Here is a 24,587-nt window from a genome sequence, read left to right as displayed (position 1 = left end):
TGACATAGTGCAGTAGTGTTTATTATTTGTCTCTCTTCAAGCTTACACTGAAACATAAGCTCCATGGAGCTGAAATGGTTTGCTGCTCAATCTCCAGAGTTAATTATGCACATAGTAAATGCTCATTACATATTTGTGGAATAAATGAATGAATGTTTGTGTGGTTGTACATCTACCCTTTATAATACTACGACTTCCGTGACAGAGAGAACTAATATTTTATTTGTCTTTGAAGTCCCTAAAACCTAGCATTGGAAAACATTAGATACTCAATAAACATCCACTGAAAAGAAACAACTCTACATTACACATAATGCCTGTTATAAGAGTCACTCACGGAGCTTAATATGCCCAAAACCCTTCCTGAAGGAAACTCATCTACCCACAGCTACATTTTGCTTACCTCCTGACTCTGGGCAATCTGACACTACTGATCAGGCCACACGGAAGCTCAAGGACCACCTATAATATACCCTGGGCATGAAAAGATGAACTGAACTAACTTAACTATCCTTCTTTGGACCCTGAATTAAAATGTAAAGAGCGAATTCCTTGATGGTAACATATGAGTGAAAACCAGAGAGAATCCATGCATTAGAGGTAGGAGTTTGAGGAGTCTGGCAAAGCAAAGTTATAAGGAAGCAGAAACTGAGTACGTAGAAACTATGAGATGTAGAAAAGGTGTACAGGGTAAAATGGAATGGCAGCAAGAACACAGTACCAAAGAGAAAATGGAGAGTCACAGATTCACATTATTGAGAGTTCCCTGGGGTGAGGTCCCACAAACTCCTACAACTGAAGTCCCGTTTGAAACTGTTTTGAGTCCAGTCCTCTAGAAGATCTGTGCCCCTTTCTTGCATTGTGTCAACTTACACTAGTGCCCAATTGCTTGAGGTGCCTTAAGACATAGTCTCTGTTCTTGACAACCCTCACCCCCAACTAAAATACCATTCTTGGTTCCTACAGTTGCTGTCACCTGTAGAAGAGGGAGGGTATAGCATTGTCATCTTTTCTACCAAATGATACATTTGAGATGTTCTTCAAAGCCTTAGGCAATTGGCCCTTTGAGCTTTGAACATTTATGGTGAAGCACAGGGACAAATGTTCTCTTTGGAGCCATTTGGTTTCTCTTAAAGTCACACTGCCACGGTAGCTAGAATCCACTTGTACAATGTGAATATACCTTGCTTTAAACAGATTTGAAGCTCTTGATTCACAGCAGTAGATGATTATGTGGTCACTTTTAACAATCTTTTATTTATTTATTTTTATCACAAGAGTAATATATTGTTAGAAATTCAAACACTGTATTCTTTTAAAAAGTGGGATTTATGAACCACAAGAGCCACAAAACTCAGGTTCCCTTGCTACATTTCAGTGAATCTCGTTGGCTTGGGAAAACACAAAGCACCTAAGGAAAAGGGCTTTTGGCTTCAAAGACTTGGTCATAATCTTTCTCTTTTTCCTTCTCCATTAGTAGCCCTCCCCTAGGGGTCCACACAGCTGCCACTACCCAGAGGCAGCCAGCTATTTGAAAATGCACTCACTCCTTTGCTTAAGGGGCAGTGGGGGCATAACTGTTAAGGCCACCAGCTTTATTTTGAGTACATTTTGGCAGTATCTACCAACATTTTAAACATGCATGTGTAAGGCCCAGCTATTCCAACATGTATGAATCTATCCTACAGAAACACTTACAAAAGTGCACTACCATATACAAGAGTGGTCACTGAAGCAATGTTTGTAATAGAAGTGTATCCAGGAAGTGGCTAAATAAATTATAGTACATCCATACAATGGTATGATATGCAACTATTAGAGATAATGAGGGGGGTGGGAATAGCTCAGTGGTAGAGCACATACTTGGCATGCACAAGGTCCTAGGTTCAATCCCCAGTATATCCATTAAATTAATTAATTCATTCATTCATTCATTAAATAAAAAGGCAATTTGCAGAATAGTAGATATTGTATACTCCATTTTAAATGTGTGTATTGTGATATGAGCAAAATAAAAAGCTAGGAGACTTGCCCACCAACCCATTTGTTATCTCTGAGAAGTGGAATTGGGACTTTATGTCTTACTATATTGTCGGGTGATATAACAAAGGTGTATTATTTTTATAATTTTCATTTAAGTTAAACATTTCAATAGCGAGAAAAGAAAAATGAAAGAAGAGGCTTTAGAATCAAACTCTGGTTCAAATCCCAGCTCCACCATCTTTTTCAGGTTAGCTGGGACATGAAAATGAAAACTTACTTTATCTTCACTTCTGATTGACACTTGAGAGCAATTGCTTGAAATACCTCAATTTTTAGTTTACACAGTGTTGTTTTTAAACATCAGAGAAGATTCTGCCTTGAGAAACTGATGATACGTTTTTCATATGAGGACCAGTTTTTGTAAGGTGAATGATTTCCCTCCCTAACGTTATCTGTTTGCTAATAAGATACCCGTAATAAATAGGGCATATTCTGTCTCTTTCAAAAATCCTGCTCTCTTTTCTCCCCTTCTCACCCTAAGCCTCCACAACCTGGGAGCTGTCCAGGTACAAATTAACATTTAAAAAGCTCTCTGGTTGTTCACACAAGCAGCTCTATTGTTGCTCTCTCCTTTACAGCCTTGGTCTGCTCAAAAACCCACATTCAAATCTGATCACATCCACTCCAGCCCTTCAGCACACAGGTATTGTGGTGGAGAGGCCGCTTTTGGCTACAAACCCCTTTATTCATTCTAAAATAACTTCATTCATCAGGTCCATTGAACAACTAGTTTGTGTCCATCACAGACTTTGACAAAGCATCTTTGCCTACCTTGTCACTAATCCTTACCGAAACTCTGTGGGTGGGTGAAGCTTCCTTTCACGTAGGAGTGAACCAAGGTTCCAAAGGGTGAAGTGACTTGCCCAAGTTCACACAGCTAGTAAGTGGGGGAGCTAGCTGGAAAATCTAGGCTTTGGGGTTACAAAAGGCCACTAACGATTCCTTATCGTTTTCTTTCTCTGTCTCTCTCTGTCTCCCTCCCCCGCCCTTTTAAACCAACTAGTTTTAAAAGCCAAATACTACTTTAAAACATGTAAAGAAAAACAGCCTTCCCCTACCCTACCCGTTCCTTCTCTCCTATTACCGCGCCCCTGTGTAGCCCACGTGCAAGTTTTTCAGCTATGTCTAGTGGTTTACCCCCAGATTCTATGCAAACGTATGGCTGGTGTGTTGCACAGATTTAACCACGACGTAACTAAAATGCCACTCTACTGTCCATTCCCTCGGCTCCTTTATACTTGGTTCCCGGGGTCACCCACCCCGCCCAGGTTGGAAACTGTCGAGTCTCGTCTCTGCGCTCACTCCAGCACCCCGTTGCAGTAACGAGCCCGGCCAGGGCCAAGGGACCACCACCCTGGGGACTGAGCGATTGGCCTCCCCCGGCTCGCCCCGGCCTCACCACAGACCCCTCGCCGGCTGCGGATCGGGGTCCAGGCGGTGGTCTGTGTCTGGGATCGAGGATCGGGCAGGAGCGAGGGCCGGGGTCGTAGGCGAGGGTCGGGGTTGGAGGGAGCGAAGAAGGTCAGGATCGGGGGCCGAGGGCCGGGGCCAGGGGACCAGGTTCAGAGTCGGGGTGGAGGCGCGGCCGGGCGCGGCGGTGGAGGCGGGCACAGGGAGCGAGCGAGGCGGAGCGGAGCCCGCAGCGTGCGCCCCCCCGCCCGGCCACCGTGGCCCTCGAGGGTCTCCTGCCGGCCGTCGGGAGGCGGCCGCGTCGCCGCCGGCGCGGGGCGGGCACCGGAGCCTCAGCTTTCCCGGCCGCCGCCACTCGGCCCGAAGACCTCTCCTGAGCTCGGGTTCGAGGGTAGCAACCCTGCCCCTTCCTCGGGATGGGCAGGTCCACAGTCCCGCAGCTTTGCTCCAAATAACAGCTCCTCCACGCCCTCCAATGTTCTCTTCTGGTCCCCTTCGTATGTTCTTTATCAGACTGAGGGGGTCCAAGACTTGAGCCGTTTCGGAGAGAAATTTCCTGTTTATGGAGGGGGGTGGTCTGTTTCCATTCAGTGTGATGTATCTTCTTACTGGCCTCCCACCAACTCTGTCCCCTTTCCTCCACACACACTCATCCTCCCCAAACTGTCTTCACAACTACAGGCTAAATCAACTTTTAATTTACATTATTATAAATTTGAAAATACTTTTCCCAACGGATCTGTGTAATACACTGTGATTATATCGCCTGTCTAGTCCCTAGGGTTAATCATTGTCTCAGTTCTTTGTTAAGCTTCCCTCTCATTCATTTTTCCCAAATGTTCTGCCCAAACTGTAAGTCCCTATTCATTCAGACTCATCAGGTCATCTATTTTGTTTTTTCTCGGGAATATTCCTTCCATTCCAATCTTAACTCTTGCTCATGAGGCCAATTGCACAGTTGTCGTTCTGGGATTTCCCTTCATCATCATCCTGGGAATTTTCCTTATTTTTTTGTATGAGTCCCCTGTGTCCTAGATTCCATGTCTTGTTTTTGTCTCTTATTTTGATGCAGCATATCTTGTGGTAGCTTCCTGAGAAACAGTGTAAAGGAGGTAAATTTTTTTTGAGATCTTGCATGTGTGCAAATAGCTTTATTTGACCTCCTCGCTTAATTGAAGTGATTAGTTGTCTGGGTATGTAATTCTAGATTGGAATTCATTTTTCCTTATAACTATGAATTATCTTCTAGCTTCCAATATTATTGCCAAGAAGTCTAATGAAATTCTTACCTTTGTACATGGCCCATATTCCTTTGTGTATTACTCTATTTTTATTATTTCTGGAAGCTTTGACTGTTTTCTCTCTTTGATGTTCTGAAAAGCACAATAATATGCCTTGATGTACATCTTTTCATTCAATGTGTTAGACACCCAGAGGCCCTTTCAATTTAGAAACTTTTGTCCTTCGGTTCTGGAAAATTTCTTGCTTAATTTTTTTTTCTCACATTTCTCATTAGCTCTCTCCCTTCCACACACGTGTACTCCGCCCCACTCATCTCCATTCATCTTTTCTGTTCTTACTTTCTCAAATTTCTGTTATCTGTACATCAGAAACTCCAAATAATTCTAATTCTCTCATCTTTTCTCTTCTGCTTCACATCTCATTTTTTTCCTACTGTCTGCAAATTTCCTTAACTCCATTTTCCAAACTTTTCATTACCCCTTTTGTCAATTTTGCTTTCTAAACAAGGGTGTGCTAGTAAATGTCTAACAACCATCTCTCCAAAGGGATAGGGAAAGCATTGATTAATAGTGCTTGCCCATTTCCATAGTGTAAATATTTCCACCATAGCTGATTTCATGGTACCAACATTATACCACTGATGCAGATTGGAAAGAGAAGCATAGTAGTACATCGTGTTAGTATTTCTACCATATAGATACAGTAGACAATCTCAAGAGCATAGGTAATAATAAAATGTTAATAAAATAATTTGGAAGTGATGAGTTTTGAGTATTACTTTTATCTTTAATATATCTTTCATTGTAGCTTTATATAACCTAATTGTTAATAACAACTGTGTTTAACAAATGGCTTGCAAAATTGCTCAAGATTCACCAGTTGGCTCTTGCAAGCTAGTCTGAGCCAGCTTCTGCAAATTATTGCTTCAAAATGAAAAACCATGGTCTCTAACATAATAAAATTAAATCAGAGTAATCTTCCCAAAGCAGCTCTGATCACTCACTCCCTTGAGTGAAACTCTTTATTGCTTCTCTGCCTTCTGAAACCCTCAACAATCAAGGCTAAGTTCACATTACACCTTTCTTATTTGTTCATCAAACAAATATTGAACAGATATCTACTATGGGCAAGATTTTAAACAAAAGAGGCTAAGGATACAAAGATGAATAATATACATTTCCCTTCTTTGATGTTCTCCCAGTGAGTAAGAGAAGCAGAAACTTAAATACATCCTATTGAATGTGATAAGTACCTTTTAAAAGGTATGTACAAACTACTATAGGAATGCCTAGCGAATGACTAATTCAGCCTGGGGGAATCTGCCAAGAAAAAACTTGTTTTTCCTTGTTTTCTAGGTCTACTAGTGGGTTGGGGTTTTTCTTATTAAGCATTATATACTTTTCTCATCACAAGCCCTAAAGTTAAAGTGGAGTTTTCATTATGAAGTCTTTTTTTTTTAAACTACAAAAGATGTCCTCTTAGTCCATTCTTAGATGTCCAAAATAAACTGCTGGTTAATTCAAATGTTAATTAATGTTAAATTAAATGTGAAAATTTTAGACTAAACTAATAGAGGATTTCTTTAAGCTATCAATGTATGGGAAAAGTAGGACTATTAAAGTCTGTGATGCTAAGTTTCTGGAGGATATTTACAAGTATGAATAGAAGAAATGTCATAGAAATATGTAGCACATGAATGGAAGTAATATGGCCGTGGATGAAACATCCCTGAAAGTTGTAACTGAGCCATAAGAAGCTTCCCAGAAATCACATACATAGAATTTCACAGGATCAACTCCCCTTTCTGACCCAAAATGTTTGAGGCTATGATCTTGTTCCAGACTACCAAAAACTAATCCAGTAGAATCTTCTAACTGTATTAAGAAATAGGCCCAGAAAGTTGAAGTGATTTTTCTAAGGCTATATAGATGTTGGTTGAACTAGGATTAGAGAAGCTAGATGTCTTGGCTCCCACTTCTTTTCCACTAAAAACTATAGATATTTACCTAGGGGCAAGCTCTGATGTCCGCCAAGCAGCACTGAAGCAACTTCATGTGGATATGTTCATTTTTTGTTAATCAGTACAACAAATACTTATTGAATGCCTACTCTACAGTAGACTTTAGAGATGCACGGATGAATTAGACTTTAGCTAACAAGATAGACAAGCACATATACTATGGGTAATTCAGTCTACATGGGAAGTCTAGGGGACATTTTCATGTCAGAGGTGACATCTGAGTTAAAATGATAAGTGTGCAGAACTTTGACGAGGGAATGGGGGAAGACATTCCAAACATATTGTGACAGTGTGGAAATGTTCATGGAATAATGCTGAAACTAGCATGACTGGAGAGCAGGCAGTATGGCCAGGAATGAAGATAGGGGGGAAGTCTTGTTTCTACAAGACCTTTTCCTGAGAAATTAAGGATGTTTATTAACTTTGCAAAAGGTTCTATCATAGTATTGTTTGAAGCAAGAGTCAGTAGCTTAGTTACTTGAAAAAGTCTTCAAGACTCACGACTTTCCAAACTACTTGCTATATGCCATCCTCTGCCATATTTCTCTCTGAAATACTTCTGAATTCACAGTGTCAGGAAATACTCAGAATAAAACAAATTTCCCAGCTTTATTTGGGGGTTTTATGGTGAATTCATTCTCTCAGTTTAAGATATATTCTGTTGCCCTTTCTTGTGCTCAGACACTTGAATAAAATTTTAAGATTTCTAAGAAATGAAAAGTAGCTTCTAATGAGAAAATAAAAGGAACTCTGATTTAATTGAGTATATAGCAACATAATTCGAATCAGAAAAATATAATTGCTGTTACAGTTTTCCAGGAGCCCCTAAAGCAAGAAACCTGAAACAGGCCCCTTCGGATGGGGACTCACGTTAAAGTAAAGAATGAGCTCTGCCAGGAAAGAGGCAAGATAGTGAATATAGTTCCCTGTGCTATACAGAAGAAACTTGTTGTTGATCTGTTTTATATATACTAGTTAATATTTGCAAATCTCGAACTCTCAATTTATCCCTTCCCACCTCCTTTCCCCACCAGTAACCATGAGTTTGTTTGCTATGTCTGTTAGTCTGTTTCTGTTTTGTAGATAAGTTCATTAGTGTCTTCTTTTTTCTTTTTTTAGATTCCACATATGAGTGATATCATATAGTATTTTTTCTTTCTCTTTCTGCCCTTCTTCACTTAGAATGACGACATCCAGGTCCATCTATGTTGGTGCAAATGGCAATATTTTATTATTTTTATGGCTGAGTAGTATTCCATTGTATAAATATACTGCAACTTCTTTATCCAGTCACCTGTTGATGGACATTTAGGTTGTTTCCATGTCTTGGCTATTGTATAAAATGTTGCTATGAACATTAGGATGCATGTATCTTTTTGAATTGGAGTTCCCTCCAGATATATGCCCAGGAGTGGGATTGCTGGATCATATGGTAAGTCTATTTTTAGTTTTTTGAAGAATTTCCATACTGTTTTCCATAATGGCTGTACCAAACTACATTCCCACCAACAATGTAGGAGGGTTCTCTTTTCTCCACACCCTCTCCAGCATTTATCGTTTGTGGACTTTTGAATAATAGCCATTCTGACTGGTGTGAGGTGATACCTCACTGTAGTTTTGATTTGTATTTCTCTGATAATTAGTGATATTGAGCATTTTTTCATGTCCCTATTGGCCATTTGTGTGTCTTCACTGCAGAATTGTTTGTTTAGGTCTTCTGCCCATTTTTGGATTGGATTGTTTGTTTATTTGTTTTTTTTTGTTATTAAATTCTATCAGCTGTTTTTTTATATTCCAGAAATTAAGCCTTTGTCAGTCACATCATTTGCAAATATTTTCTCCCATTCCACAGGTTGTCATTTTGTTTTGCTTATGGTTTCCTCTGCTGTGCAAAAGCTTATAAGTTTAATTAGGTCCCATTTGTTAATTTTTGCTTTTATTTCTATTACCTGGGTAGACTGCCCTAGGAGAACATTGCTAAGATTTATGTCAGAAAATGTTTTGCCTATGTTTTCTTCTGGGAGGTTTATAGTGTCTTGTTCCACCCTTCCGTTTACTCCAGGATTTGGTTGTCACCTCTCTCCTCCCTAACATTTCAGGATTCCTGGGAAAATCAAATTAGTTCTTTTTGCCAAAATGTGGTGACAGTTGTTAAACACATAAGTAATTGTATTAACAACACCAACTGGGGCCCCTTGGAGTAAGTGCTCAGGAAAGAGAGAGAGATTGAAAAGAATATGACACCTCTCAGTAAAAAGCAAACAAATTTTAAAAAGAATTAGAGTCAGAGATACCAGTATGAACTCATGTTTAGCTTAATAGAGATAACAGACACAGAAATAATTACAGATCTGTGTGTATGCACATGTTAGCATACAGACATATTTCCTAGCTCTGACCACTGAGGGCCTAGAAGAAATGACACCTCAGAAGCTATGAGCACACCCAGCACCCATATCTTGGTTTCTCTATCATTTCATCATAGGAAGAGGAACCAGAGCTCTTTGGAGAAATGGCTGATCTAGGACTGGGGTAGGGAATATACAAGATGAGGCTGGCACTTCTCATAGTACGAGAAAGTAATTAAGTTGCTAAAATAAAAACAAAACAAAACACAATGATGAGGCCAAAGGGACAGAGGAGCCAACTAAATGATCTCCCAATGGCCAAAGCAGAAACAATTTGAACAAAATAAATAATGCAGTATTGGATATAGCCCAAAGCATCAAATAAATATCCATAGATCTATAGTGATACAAATTAATGATTGAGTAAACACAGAAATGAGGGAAAAGAGAAAAATCCCCTGTGCAGAAGAATTGTAGATAGCTTACAAAGCTACTCCTCCATTAAGGAGGTGGAGCTAAATTCACCATCACAATCTCCATCACCACATCTGAGTGTAGGCTACATGTGGGGACTAGCTTCCAAAGAGTATAGCATGGAAAGGGGAGAAAAAAGTAACTTTACAGTGGAGAAGCCTGTCAAATACTAAGTTGGTCTGGTGATTAAGGCTGACATCATCAATGACAACATGTTGACAGTATGTACCCTGGATACGCTGTGTTGAGAATGGCACTTCACCTCTGGGATCTTCCTTCCCAAAACCCATAACCCCCTCTAACTATTAGAAAAACATCAGACAAATCCAAATTGAGGAACTTTCTTCAAAATACCAGTACTTTTAAAAACTATCAAGGTTATCAAAAAAAAAAAAAAGGAAAGTCTGAGAAACCATCACAGGTCACACAGACCAGAGGAGACTAAGGACCAAAGTAATGGGTATCTTGGATAATAGATAGATAGATAGATAGATAGATAGATAGATAGATAGATAGATAGATAGACAGACAGACATAGATAGTTAACCTTGTACCCAACAGAAAATATACATATTATTTAAACATCCACAGAACATTAAAAATAATTGACTGGGACTCTGAAAAAAAAAATCTCAACAAAATCCCAAAAGCAATTTATACAGGCCTTTTTTGCTTTCTTACTAAATTGCAACACAGATTAATAGGAGATCGATTGAATAAACTATTGAATTTTTTTAAAGGCCTAATAATCATATTTTTAAACAGGCCTTTCTATGGGTGATTCTGACTGCTCAGATCTTTTTGTACTCTTGGAATTTTCTGGATATTTTTGTCTTAATTTGTGAAAGAGGATTTTTACATTCTTGCATGGGAAGAGCAATATAAAATTTCCTGTTTTATTTTATTTCCCTTTCTAACTATTGTGCAGTTCACCTTCTTACTGGACATTCTTCTACATCATTTGACTTTTTTTAAGTTTTTAGTTTATTAATCCTCTCATGAAAATTTTGCATAGTCACCACAGATACAGTCACTGCAGAATCTTTGTTCCTTCTGTTGTCCAATCTCCAGCTCACTCCTTTTTGCCAGCACCAACACTGGCCTTTGCAGTCCCCCTGACAGTCTTCATCCTGTTCTTCCATTCCTTTCGCTGTTTCCTTGAGGTCTTTTTCTTCTCGTACAGGCCATGTCTTGCAAGCCTGTGTTTGGGTTCATTTTTCTTTGCATAATCCAAGGAATCGTAAATCATGCCAAAGCCAGTTGTCTTGCTACCACCAAAATGAGTTCTGAATCTGAATACAAAGATGACATCTGGCGTGGTCTTTGTGCCTTTTGGCTAGTTTTTCCCGAGTTTCTGTCTTAGGTACTGTTGCCTTCCCAGGGTGAAGGACATCAGTGACCATTTGTTTCTGCTGTCGGTTGGTTGGTCATGAACTTCCTGGTCCGGATAGTTACGGTGTCATTCATGATGGCGGCTGATCTTCAAGCAACCAGGGAGGAAAAGAGGCACTTGACAATTTTAGAGCTGAATTTGTAACACCTTTCTGCTCCAAAGATTATACTATTTGCATTTTGTTTATTGAACATTCAGGAATCAAAAGTGGAATCCAAGTTTTATAATTTTATAGAAAAGGAACATTAGTATGAATTTAGCTTTGGTATAGTTCACTGGAAGCTGATTTCTATGATTTTCTTAGAATAAAAGAACTGGGATAACTTGAACAATAACCTAAATCAGTGTTTCTTGATTTTTTTCTCCATATCTAAATTGATTTATTTTTTAAATTCCTATACCCTTACCCCTGAAACCCATGTCTCTCTGTCTCTAGGGAGATGTGCCTTCAGAACTCTGATATATTGAAGACTGTCGATCTCTTCTTAAATCCACTGATAAAGAACTTTATTTTCAGTGATTATAGTGTAAAAATGACAGATAACTTTGTTTTTGCTTTCCAAAAAGAAAATTAGAATGTTGAACACGATTTTCCACATTACTCATGATCTACCTTCAACTTCCAGTGATTCTGTTATGAACAAAAATCATTGGTCTAAATCAATCCTTAATTTTATATTAAAGAAAATGAAGACCAGAGAACTTAAATAACCTTCTCAAACTCATGATGTAAAATAATGACCAAGTCAAGTCTTGATTGATAGTACAATGCTTTTCCCTAAGTTTGTTGCAAAGTGGAACTTGAGGGGGAAAAAAAAATTTTAGAAATAAAGCCAGAAGCATTTCTCTCCTTTGAAGAAAACTCTTCAAAGAGTGTTCTCTGAAGAAAGCCCAACCAGATTAAAATCCCTTGGCTTCTGTATGTTAACGTGTTCCTTTTTATCTTGATGTAAAGTAGAAGCCCTACTCCTCCAATCATTCTCTTTACTTACAGTGACTCTGTGACAGGAAATGGTTACAGAACTCTGAAATCTATTGTCAATGCTTTTATAATCTCAAGGAATTTCTTCCAGGCACGTAGCATATGAACGAGAACTACCCCAGTGGCAACATACAAGCTCTGTGTTGTTCTATCAAAAACAGCTGTTAAATCATTCTGTGCTCTTCAGGGCACCTCTCTTATTCAGCTCAACTGTGAAGGGTGGCAGCTTTCTTGAACTAGTCATTGTCAGAATCCTCCACGCCAAAAATCAAGTTCGAGTGCTAAGAATCGCAGGGAATGGGAACTGACAAAGACTTTCTATGGATTCACAGCAAGTTTCCAATCACTACAGGGTCCAGGGGAAAATCTTCCTACAGATTAAGGTTAAGAGGCAGGAAGCCATGAGTATGAAGGAAAAAAAGTAGTTCAACCAGGAAGAACAGCAGCATTTCCCCAGGAACTAGTTCCACTGAAGGGTATGCAACCAGAATCAAAATCCTAGGTAGAGTAAGGTGGGTGAGGACCTTTTTTTGAATGAAGCACACGAACCATCCTAAAGAACACTGAATTTATAAGCTAAGAGACTTCCACAAACGTTAAGCCCTACAGATTCTCTCAACATACACTTAAACCTCTTATGTGGTCTCAGCAAATCAAACTTTGGAATTTAGTTTCCTCAGGGGTATAAATAGAGGCTTAAACTAGATAAGTTTCCTCTAGCTATCACATTTGTTTTCATATAATAATTTATAAACTGTAATTGCTAAGTATATCCTTCAAACAAAAAAATCGTATCATGGAAATAAGAACAATATTTGTAAAAACAACAACTAGCTAAAAATAAAGGCCTGTATCTCTTAATTTGTTCTGATTAACAGCAGCAGTCAGCCATTGTAAAATAAAGGTGAACTTATCAACTTGAAATGGAAATCCAGATTATAGCAGTATCGTGGAAGTGGTATATAGCTAGTTATGTTGACAAGACTTATGAAGAACAGCGACAAAGTAATGGTCTTTTTTCCTCAGAAAATGAAGGAAACTTTTAGTTTGAAAACAGTTCACACAAAGATAAAAGGTAATAATAGCAAGGCGGTTTTTTTTTTTTTTTCCTGGGCAGGGCATGTGTGAGATACACAAGGATTTTTTTCATCTCTATTTCATTACCATTAAATAAAGTAATCATTATTCTTATTTTTTAATATTTGATTTATTGATTATTGTATTATTTAATTATTTTATTTTGGCAGGGAGGAGGGGAGGTAATTAGGTTTATTTCTTTTTAGAGGAGGTATTGGGGATTGAACCCAGGCCTTCGTGCATGGTAAGCAAGCACTCTACCACTGAGCTATACCTTCCGCCTATCCTACTCTTATTTTTAATGCTGTTGAATTTTGAGGTGAGTATAGCCCAGAATCCATTATTAGTGCCATTTCAGCTCATTGTTTCTCATTATCAGACTCGGGAAGGTAGCAGAGTGTCACGGTGGGGGTGGGGTTCAAAAAGTATTTTTTCAGCAAGTAGAACCATTATCTTCAGACAAATGATAGAACAGATAAAAGCAGAACAGTTCTGATTAAAGATGAATGGAGAAGCAGAGCCCCCACCATTTCCCTGAGGTAGCTTTTTGAAACTCTGGGGCTTCCAAGATGACAGGCTGGATACCTTTATTGTACGGGAAAAGCACATGGGGTTTTGGGTCCCCTGTAACTGGGTTCAAATCTCAGCTCCCCCACTGACAAGCTATGGGATGGTGAGAGAGTTACTTAATCTTGCTGAATTTCAGTTACATGGGTGTGAGGTTAACAACAGTAACTAACATCACTGCTTATGATTGTTGTATGGGTCGAATGCTCAATAAACATCAATTCACTTCCGCTTTTGTTTAAAATTAAACATAAAACAACATGCCCCATAGTTTTAAACAATGGGCATAGTAGCTGTCTCTGGATGTAGACCTTCCAAAATTCAGTTTTAGATATTTCCAGTTTGTCTCAGGTGGTTTTTCCTCCCTCAAGTTATTAGTGTCAAGTTTCTTCTTGTCCCAGGAGGTCTAACTATGCCTTACTATGACCCTTATTATATCTAGTTAAATTCAGGTAAACACACACACACACACACACACACACACACACACACAATCAGTGGTTTATTATGAAAACCCCATAATACATAGTTAATGTTCCGTGGTTCTCACATTTTTCTTTTCTAGACAAAGGAAACAGAAATGGGCAAAGTTTTGATTTTAAATTTCAAGTAGAACTGTTAAAAGTGTTTTCCTCACTAACTTTTATTGGGAAGATTATTACTATTTTTACTTTGGAGGCCATTCCTTTTTAAAAATCTAATTTGGTCTATATAGCTCAGAACTCATCAGCAAATAGAACTTTATAGTTCCCTCAAAGCATGACTTGAACGTATTTTTTTCTGATATAGCTTTTGTTGGCTCCTTTTCATAGACTCAGCGCTCAGTCTTAAGGTGATGGGAGTGGAGGATAGACGCACGTGTACAAGCGAAAAGGAAAATCGATACCTACGTGACTTTTCAGCAAATGCATTCGATACTGATGATTATTCATTCCAGTGCATCAGAAGCAGTATTTACTGATCTTTTTGACCTAGAAGTGACCTGTGCAATATTTTATGTCTCTAAGACTCTCTAGTTTCACGACGTGATGGTCAAGAGTAAGGGCTCTGGAAACAGACTGGGTTAGAGTACCAGCTCCATTACTTACCTTGTGCAAGTTACTTAACAAGGCTTGCTTTGTTTCCTCTTCTATGAAATGGGAATAATAATAGTTATCTACATTAGAGGGTTGGTGGGAGGACTGAATGAGTCGGAATTGTTACAGACTTGAAATACTACCTGGCACATAGCAAGTGTGTAATTATCATTACCAATATTTATATTTATGCACTGGTGTCCACCCTTATTCATTAGAACTCATTGTATGAGCTCCTGTTCTACGCCAGGCACAGTGATAGACACCTCAGTTCTTAAGACAAATCACCCAGATCCCTGCCCCCAAGAGCTTACAGCCAAGAAGAAAGAAAATGACTTGGTGTTATGATACACAGGTTGTTAACCTGAATCAAATTCAGGGACTCTATGAATTTAGATGAGGGGGAAAAACTTACATCTTTTTGTACATTAACCTCTAACTGAAATTTAGCATCTCCTTCAACTAAGATAGGTGACTAATCACAGTAGTGTTTGCAGTGCTTGCAGCTTTGTTTCCAAGAGAAATTACAGATATTTCCATATCACATTCCACACCTTGCAGGTATCTCAAAATATATATTATTTACCCTTATCACTGCTTTAAAATTATGATAGTTATCAGACTGACCTGCTGGTAGATCTTATTCAAAAAGCACCTATAGTAATACATCACAACTTTTTTTCCCCCTATTTGGGTAATGATTATTGTTTTCCTCTATAATCTAATAAATTTTACATTTGTACATTTTTAAAAGAAGTCTTCATAGGCTTCATCAGACTGCCGAAGGTGTACATGGCACAAGAAAGGTTAAAAGTCCCAGCACAGACGTCTGTGTAAGGTCAAGTGGGGGCACTGACAAAAGAGGGCACAATAGGGAGGTGTACAAAGTGATTTTTAAGAAGGGAAGAGAAGCTAAGTCGTCCTCAGTTTTTAAAACAAACTTAAAAAACAGTCAACTTGAGGTACTAAGGAAAACTTTATTCTGATTGCAAAAGCACATCGAAATTGAAGTTTAAAAAACTGGGTCAGGGAGAGGGCAATAGCTCAATGGTAGAGTGCATGCTTAGCATGCACGAGGTCCTGGGTTCAATCCCCAGTATCTCCATTTTTTAAAAGAAAATCGTTTTAAAAAATAAATTGAAAAATTAAAAACTGGGCCCACGTCACAACTCTGCCACTAAATGAGCAAGTCACTTAACCTCTCTGAGCCAATTTTCTCTTCTGTGAAAAGAAAATAATGCCAGTTTCATAGGATCATTAGGACAAAGTGAGGTAATATACATAAAAGCATACTGATAACTATAAAAGTTAAAACAATGGCTATTCTTCTATCTTTGCACACATGTTGTCCTGTGCTAGGAAATATAAAAGGAATGGATAGTGGCCTTTGCTTTTTAGGAGTTTACCAATTCCAGATATGCATGAAGGCAAAAATAAACAAAACCCTAGAAAGCAATTCAAATTCAGTGTGAGGTAGGGGACTAAACATATCCATGTCATTGACAGTGAATTGGCATCACAAGTCTTAAAAACATTTGCCACAGCCATCAAAAATAACAACCCCAAATTAAGAAGCTGGCCACAGAAGTGACCAACCCTGAGGTGATCTATAAACAATTTACCTGTAGAAAGTAATCTGATTCTTAGACTGTAATATAACCAACATAACCTCTCAATTATTTCTAATTTGTGCAAGGTAATAAGGATTTTTTTTTTAGTGTTCTACATATATTCTCTACAAAGAAGAATACAAAAAGTGAGAATCTGTTACTATGCCTGCCCCATAGCATGGTTGGCTTTGAGTCTCATGACCAGCACTGGTTAGCTACTGCACATTAAAACCATGTGCATGCTGAAGGCTAGAACACTACCATGGCATTCCTAAAGGAGATATGCTTTAATAGCATCCCAATTCTTTTCGTTTCATTACTCTATTCATCCAAGATTTATAAAAACCTGTGACTTGATCTTTTTCTTTGACTGTACCTGTTCCCCTCCTCCCCCTAAAAGGAAAAAACCCTGTGTAAATGTTGAAGACTGGTAATCTTGACAGTTATATTTACTGTTAATTAATAAATTAACATTCTATTTTACAACTTGACATTTTCTGATTTGCTTAGTGCGCTCTAATTCTCCAGACCCTGACTGAATTGATGAAACTTCATTTTATAACTCTGTAAAGCTAAAGATGAGCCGTTTACCAAGATCTGAAACCCCACAAGTCTCTAGAGGTGGCATTCGTCAGAGAAGGCTTACTTCAGAAATCTGAAAAGCCTCTCTTTTTGTAGGAAAAACTAAAAAAAAAAAAATACAGAGCAGCTTAACAAACCAGAGAGTATTCTGAACTTTTTGTCTGACTAAAGATATAGACTGTACTTAAAAATCAGCAACAGGTATACCTAATTTCAGATGTGTTCCTGAAGAGCCGAATTTTATACTACATGCATCATTTGTAGCGCTCACTATCAAATGCTTTGATACAATCAGCACTTGGGATATTTAAATAACCATTCCAAAGATGCTTGCTTTGTAAACAGTGTTTTGAAGTTAACTTATAAAGGACCCAAAGCAGGCATTTAAAAAATGTCATTGAAAGTAGGAAGTGGTTGTGTTTATAGCTTGGGATTTTTGAAGATAATGTTTCATTTTAATGTAATACAACATCACAGGATTTGAATTGGAAGAACATCCTTGGAGATCATCTTGTCCAACCTGAAATTCACATCTTGAAGAGTACCAACTCAACTCCAAACCAGTCCGCACCAGAAAACGGATTCGGGCCTATGCAGCTATCTTTTTAAGCGAGACGGGCAAAACACCGGATTCCCTCTCCAGTTTTCAAGAGCAAAATGAGTAGGTTCTCAAGAAGGGTGTACGTCCTTCTAAGAAACCATCCAATCTATTCCTTTGACCATCCCTATGGTGTCTGGGGATCATAAATACCTAGGTTTTGCTTCCAACACGCTGAGAAGCCACAGTCTCTCTAGCAACGATCCTGAAGTCTCTCTGCACCTACAGAAAATAGTTTCCCTCATTTTACAGGACATTCCTTTGCCCTATAAATCGCTCCCTTTGGTGGAGCCCGGTCGCGTCCTAGAGCAGCAGCCGCACCCCCTTGGCTGCCCCGAGTCCTCTCCAGGGCTCGCTGGGTGGGATTCGGCCAAGGGTGGCTTGAGGCACGTGGCGACGAGGGGACCGGGGACGCGATCCCCGCCCCACGAGCCCTCAGATGGGCAACGACCCGACCAACCCCCTGGCAGGCCCCTTCCTGGGAAGTTAGAGACTCGAAGAGAGGTCGTGGATTTCAGTTCATTTAACAGGCCCCTCGCCCCCCACCCCCATTCCTCAGAGACCCGCCTCTCCTCAAGGGTACTGTATCCCCTGGGGGTGGCGACTGACGACGCTCAGAAGGCGAGAAACCGCTCCCTAAGCCGCTCGCTGGGTCCCTCTCTCCCCACAATGCACCGGGGCCAGCAGGAAGGCCGCTCCGACCCCTAATTTTCCCGCGAATTCAGTTCAAAGAGGCGGCCGGGCCCGCGATCGGCAGCGCGCACGGGCCAACCAAGCCGCGCCTCCGCGAGAAGCGCCTCCGCGTGACTGACGGGGGAATCCGCGGGCCAACGGGCTGGGCGGCCGGGCGGCGCGCGCTCCCGCCGGCCAATCAGGGCGCCGGGCGGGGGAAGTGGGCGGAGCGAGGCCAGGCTAGGGTGAGCGGTCTCCCGAGCAGAGCGGGGCTCTCTGGAGGAGACGCTTTTTTTTACCTCCCTCCTTCCCTCCTCTCCTCCTCCCTTCCCTTCCCCTCTCCTCCCCTCTCTCCTCCTTCCCCCCTCGGTCCGCCGGAGCCTGCTGGGGCGAGCGGTTGGTATTGCAGGCGCTTACTCTCCGGGGCCGCCCGGCGGGTAGCTGGCGGGGGGAGGAGGCAGGAACCGCGATGGCGCCTCAGAAGCACGGCGGTGGGGGAGGGGGCGGCTCGGGGCCCAGCGCGGGGTCCGGGGGAGGCGGCTTCGGGGGTTCGGCGGCGGTGGCGGCGGCGACGGCGTCGGGCGGCAAATCCGGCGGCGGGGGCTGTGGAGGCGGCGGCAGTTACTCGGCCTCCTCCTCCTCCTCCGCGGCGGCAGCGGCGGGGGCCGCGGTGTTACCGGTGAAGAAGCCGAAAATGGAGCACGTCCAGGCTGACCACGAGCTTTTCCTCCAGGCCTTTGAGAGTAAGTGCGTTTCAGGCTCTGAGGGCAGGAACCCCCACTCTTCCAGCCTCAGGGGGCCGGGACACTCGTGCTGGGTCCCCCTTCCACCCCGGGAGTCGATTTGATTCGGGGGTGGAGGGCGAAATTGAGGGGGCCGGTCCCCCTTCGTGGGTTACGGCTCCAGGGGCCCGAAGTCTAGGGCCTTCTGGGGGAGGTGGGCTAGGGGGTCCAGGTGAGGTTCTTGCCTCCCGGAAGATTTACAGGCGAGCGGAGGCAGTGGGGCCCCACGTTAAGAGCAGGCTTCTTTTAGATGAGGAGGTCACAGTTGGACTGTACAGTTGGGTCTGTAGTCACATCCCAGGATTAGTTCTTGATTTCTTTCTTGCCTCCCGTACTCAAGAAGTGCAAGGGTGTCGGTTGTAGGTTTGAAGGAGCAAAATTAAGCCCTACAAGAGAGGAGTGCAGTAAAATCGACGAAATTGTAATTAATCTGAAATGTCTTCGCACCAACTTGGTGCTGCTTATTAACATGGCACCTTTTGATGCTCTGAACCTTTCAAATCTATCTACCCATTTCGTGGATACGTAAACTGAGACAGGCAGTGTGTAAGCATCTCACTTCTCTCGAGACGATCTCAGAAGTCAGCCCGTCGTACTTGTTTTAATTTCGGGCCATTTTTCTTATGTCACTTTCTGTTTTTAAGGTCTGTTTCGAGGGCTTAAAACTACGGCTTAATTTGGAAAGGAGGGCAAAGTGTCTGGAAACGAACAATAGAATTTATAAGAAACATCATGACTATAAGTAATGTGAACTGTTCTTTAGTGAATATTACCTGCTGATTGTTTTCCTTTTTGCGTTTGTGTGGATGTTGTCATTTGAATGATCTTTAGTAGCTAAATATCTTACAGAAACTTGAATAAACTCATTCCTACCACCCAATGTCTTTACAATTTTCCGTGGCATATGTTAAGGGCATGGTATCAGCTGTTCTTGGAAAGATGTATTACATTGTTTAATACCCTTCTTTCATTCTCTCTAATTAATGCTTCATGAAATTCTAATTGGAATTTAATACAAAGAATTTCAGTTTTTATTGAAATAAATATTGAATCTGCTTGAGAGAGAGTCACATTATTCTTGCTTTTGCTTAATACACTTTGAAAAATCTGGAGAGGCTTTAAATTGGAAATATGGTGGAGAACTGAAGCACAGAGATGACGATAAACCTACATATTTGTAGCCCTTCTAAAATATCTCATCTCCTTTTAGTTTATTTGAAACTAAAACTAAACTAACTGAAGACTAAGTGGAAAATTTTAAAATTCTTTCTAAATGTTAAGCAAATCTTCCAAGAAAGTTTTAGCTATTCTGCTTTCTGATGAGTCTACTTTGGAGAGCTGAACTGTCATTAAGAGTTAGATTTGATCACAAAACAACTTGATTCTTCTCTAATGTTGATCTTGGTTTCAGAGCAGTTTAAGTGCTTTGATGTATTAACTAATATAGTTAGTCATATTAGGTCTTTTTGATACTGCTTTATTTAAAGAAACGTGATTCTAAGGTACTATAGTATTTGTATATAAAATATTTTCTATGTATAACAAGTCCCTTATAACAAATTTTAACTAAACAACATTAAAAACACTTTGGGAATCTATTATTTTAAAAATAGATGTTGAGGTAGTATTTACATATTGAGATAATATTTACATTGAGCCAAATAGGTAGAAACTTCAACTATAACTAGACACATTCATTAAAAATTTTAGCTACAGTTTGTGTCTTAGATTTCTTTCAATACTGACTTCCATCACATCTGAATTAGAATGTCTATCTAGGTAACGGTTTTATCCTGTTTTGGCTGACTAATGTACAAACTTTTGAAAAGGCCAATTAAAAAGTGAAAATTTCATTTTGTTATTTGGCATCAATAAGTAGTTCTTTTTCTGAATCCAACTACCTCATTTCAGCTACTTTTTGGAAGGAGATGGGTTATAAATAGTTTAAATTAGCTAAGTTAAATGAATATAGCTATTTTTCAGTTCTGCATACAGACCAGTTTAAAAATAGCTACCTTAGAAATTCAAGGCTTAAGAACAAGATTGTAGAAAACTTTAAAGATGTTGATGCATTTTGTGAATGTATGCTGTAGATTGAATTTCTTGTGATCTAATTGTACGTAGTAATTTTCTTGAAGTAGATACTCAGTACGTGATTCTGTATCAGGTGATTGGGTTATATAGGTTATAACATGGGCTGGGTTGGTATTTTCTTGACAACTTAAGTAATGAGTAAATATAGGTGACATTTGGATTTTGTTTTCCTGTTACCTAGAACCAACGCAGATTTATAGATTTCTTCGAACTCGAAATCTTATAGCGGTAAGTGAGCAACAAAATTCATCAGTATTATTTTTTTCCTAGCATTTCATCTATTTAATTTTAATATTTTAACTTTTTTTATAGCCAATATTTTTGCATAGAACTCTTACTTACATGTCTCATCGAAACTCCAGAACAAACATCAAAAGGTACATTTTATGAATCTTATTTCAAGTTGATCAAACCATGTTAAAAATTTGTTTTAAAGTTCTATTTCTAATGAAGGATTAAATATGAAAACTGAGGTAAAAGAGTGACTGATTGAATTGGTTGCAAAGTAACTTTTAATAATATCATTTTTGTAAATCCTGGTTTATTGCTAGTTTTTTCCTAATAGAAATGGTTTGGTAGTGAAGTAAGTGATTTTACTGACTTATGTTTTTACTCTGTGTTAATAGTTATTTTCAATTTTGGTAGAAGTTGAGAATGTAAATATTTTTACTAAAGGACTCAGGGGAACCATCTTTGATATATAAATTTATATGTTCTAACAGTAATGAATTCCCTTCTATGATGATAGATTCAGAAAGTCTCATTTTATATCTCTGGTGGTGGTCTTATTAAAGGGGAAATACTTTTGAAGTCAATAGAATGAATGTCCTTAAAAACTTCTTAATCATCTAGTCTTAGAGTCTGGAGGTGTCGGGGAGCTTATTTTTGGTTTGTAACATTTAGCCATATGTAATTATGGAATGCTAGTTTCTTGTTCTGCACACATGATTATTTATTGAGCATATCAAGTGAACAACTTTAAATTTAAAGGAGAGAACTTCTGCTAAGAATTTGGTATTGTTACAGTCTTGACTTAGTAAAACTGTTAAGCTATTATAGTAAACTTTGAAACTTAGACTCCTTTGGAGACTCCTACTGTTTACTAAGTAAGCATTATGTTTTCTATAACAAGACATAGTTTAGCTTTGTAGATATATCTAGGTGTATTTTGAAGGATTGAAATGTTTAAACTATTTGTCTTCTGGTAATCTTTATGAATCTAAAGAGAGCAAGCATTGCATTTAATGGGTGAAACCTGCCAAGTGCCTAAATAGCTAAGAAGAAGGTGATAGATTAGACAGCAGAATAAAATACTGAATTTTTTGAACTATGCCAAGGTTCAGGAAACTTTTTCTGTAAAGGACCAGGTAGTAAATATTCTAGGCTTTGTGGTACAGGAAACAGAATTGAGGATATTTGGTAGCATGTATGTACTTATACAAAAAAAGAAAACAAATGTTCACAGATTTCTAATTGAAGAAATTCACAATATAATATTTGAGTACAGTGTTTTATAATACAGGCCTACTAGTGAGAAATGTGGAATTCTTTTTGTTTTTGCAGTGTTGGGGGGTAACATTTAGCTTAATTGGGATTTAGAGTTAGTGTTCTCCATCATCAAATCAACTGCAAATGTTTATCTGTAAAAACCATCCTTAGCTCATGGGCTGTACAAAAACAGACAGCAGGCTGGATTTGACCCACTCTGTAATTTGCAGACCCTTAATTTATTCTACAAAACTAGGAGAATTTGATTAAGTAGTAAAGTTTTTCGCTTAGTATTTTTAATATAGAGGATCACTTATCTAGAATGCTGCCTGATTTTAATTTAAAAGTGATAAAGTGTTTTCCAAAAAAATTTGAGTTAATCCATAAGTGAATTCAAAATATATACATTTAATCTCTAATTTCATCATTTTCACACCATGTTTATTAGACTATTTGACTGTCTCTTTGTAAGATACATTTCTGTTGTCTGCTAATGGGTGGAGGCAATTTTAAAAGCTCGGTAGTAGAAATGAACTTTCTTAATTTATTGCTCTTTAGGTAAAAACTTGTCTTTGGGACAGTTTTGAAGCAGTTTGCCATCCAAGAAACATACACATTCCATTTAATTTATTTTCATACAAAAATGCATTAGGAATCACATAGTTCTTTTGTTGTATGCCTTGCCTATGTAAGACATTAAGACTAATTTTTAACAAATTGTACCACAACTTATATCTTTAAATGAGTTGTCATTTTTGGAGGAGTTGGTGATTTTGGAAGGTAGTTAATTTAGCCCAGTGATTGTGGTCTTTGTTTAAAATGTTTTGGAACTCCTTTTGTACTGTTACAACAACATAATACTCATTGTTGGAATAGAATCACTCCTTTTGAAGTTGTACAGAAGGTGTAACATTAATTCTGGTATATTTGTTAAACTCATCTTTTACTTTTGTTGCATTTCATGGAAGTATTCAAATTCTGTAGGTTGACACTAGTGCAGCGGAAGTACTGGTGAGGAGAAGGGCATCTTTTATTGACTCCATTATACTAGGTTTCATGTAAGCTGTTTCTGAATCCTCTCCCCAAAATTTCCTGAAGTTGAATATTTAAAAATATTCTCCTTTTTGATAATCTTTTGATAACTGTTTCCCTTGTTAAATCTGAGCTATAGTAGCAGTACCTTTGTAAAGAACAGAATTAACTGATGTTGGGAGGGGTGGGGCTGCTTTTGTGTAGTTGCTTTTATAGTTTGTTTTGTTTTTCCTAAGAAATACTGAGTTGCCTGTATGATCTTAACCTATTTCAAATGTTTGTTAATATTCACTTTTCCTGTGTACAACTCCATAATGTTGGACAAGATGAAACTTGTGACCTACAGTCTGAACTTTTCTTCCTACGTACAGGATTTCTTCTTACTCATTACAGAGAAATAAACATATTATTCTTAAAAGTTTTCAGTAACTTTACAACCCTTCTCAGTAGTACATTTCAGTATTTATACTGAAAAGGTCTTTGTAACTGGCCTAAAAGAATCCTCAGTTTTTCATCTTTCTTCTCTTATCTGTGGAGATTGAAAATGTATTGCCATCCTTCATAAAGAACTTCTTACTGTGCTTTATTAGATGTAAGTTTAATATTGACGTTTTTGGTAACTCTAAAGGTAAAGAAAGAAGCTTTTTTAAAAAAGATCTTTTGTTAATGGAGGCTATTTATTCACCTGAAATAGAGATTGTATCAATTCTGCTCTTTCTATCAGTATTTTTTGGCAATATATTTACAGTAACATTTCTCTACTGATAATTTTTATAGTAATAGAATATAATAGCTATTTTTGAGGAATGAGCATATTACTAATTTCTAGTATCTGAATTCAGTCTTTACAAATTAATGTGAAATAAGTGAATCTTTTCAAGTTCTAAATTTGAAGAGAATATATGAGTATAGATGGAAATACTTGATTCCAGTTAACATGTTACATTTGGGTCTAGATTTTCAGCCACTAGGACATAATAGATCACTTTAAAAAGTAAGATGAGATTGTTTTAGAATCCATTCATTCTTAAATTGCTTGGTGGGGGTGTGGTTATTAATTTAAGTTTCTACTTTGGAAAATCACTTTTTTCTCTTAA

The 24,587-nt window shown here is 38.7% G+C and overlaps 1 protein-coding gene, 1 non-coding gene and 1 pseudogene across 3 annotated transcripts in view; 1 reads left to right on the top strand and 2 right to left on the bottom strand.

Moving 5' to 3' along the window:
* Positions 1–10,592: 10,592 nt before the first annotated feature.
* LOC102537001 (small ribosomal subunit protein eS24 pseudogene) lies at positions 10,593–11,004 on the bottom strand (annotated as a pseudogene).
* A 2,191-nt stretch (positions 11,005–13,195) lies between these two features.
* Positions 13,196–13,268, bottom strand: TRNAG-ACC (transfer RNA glycine (anticodon ACC)). The gene has a single exon. It is a non-coding gene; the product is annotated as a tRNA-Gly (tRNA).
* A 4,786-nt stretch (positions 13,269–18,054) lies between these two features.
* Positions 18,055–24,587, top strand: part of SUZ12 (SUZ12 polycomb repressive complex 2 subunit) — a 38,730-nt gene continuing 32,197 nt past the window's right edge. The window contains exons 1-3 of one of the 2 annotated variants that reach the window (XM_072938955.1): positions 18,055–18,837; positions 21,152–21,198; positions 21,283–21,347. In XM_072938955.1, the coding sequence (XP_072795056.1) occupies positions 18,564–18,837; positions 21,152–21,198; positions 21,283–21,347 (386 nt within the window). In that variant the 5' untranslated portion in view covers positions 18,055–18,563. The remainder of the gene's footprint in view (positions 18,838–21,151; positions 21,199–21,282; positions 21,348–24,587) is intronic. The other variant, XM_072938956.1, reaches the window with a different exon arrangement.

This window comes from Vicugna pacos, chromosome 16 (genome assembly GCF_048564905.1).
Source record: "Vicugna pacos chromosome 16, VicPac4, whole genome shotgun sequence".
Classification (NCBI taxonomy): Eukaryota; Metazoa; Chordata; class Mammalia; order Artiodactyla; family Camelidae; genus Vicugna; species Vicugna pacos.
This window is presented reverse-complemented; position numbering and strand designations above follow the sequence as displayed.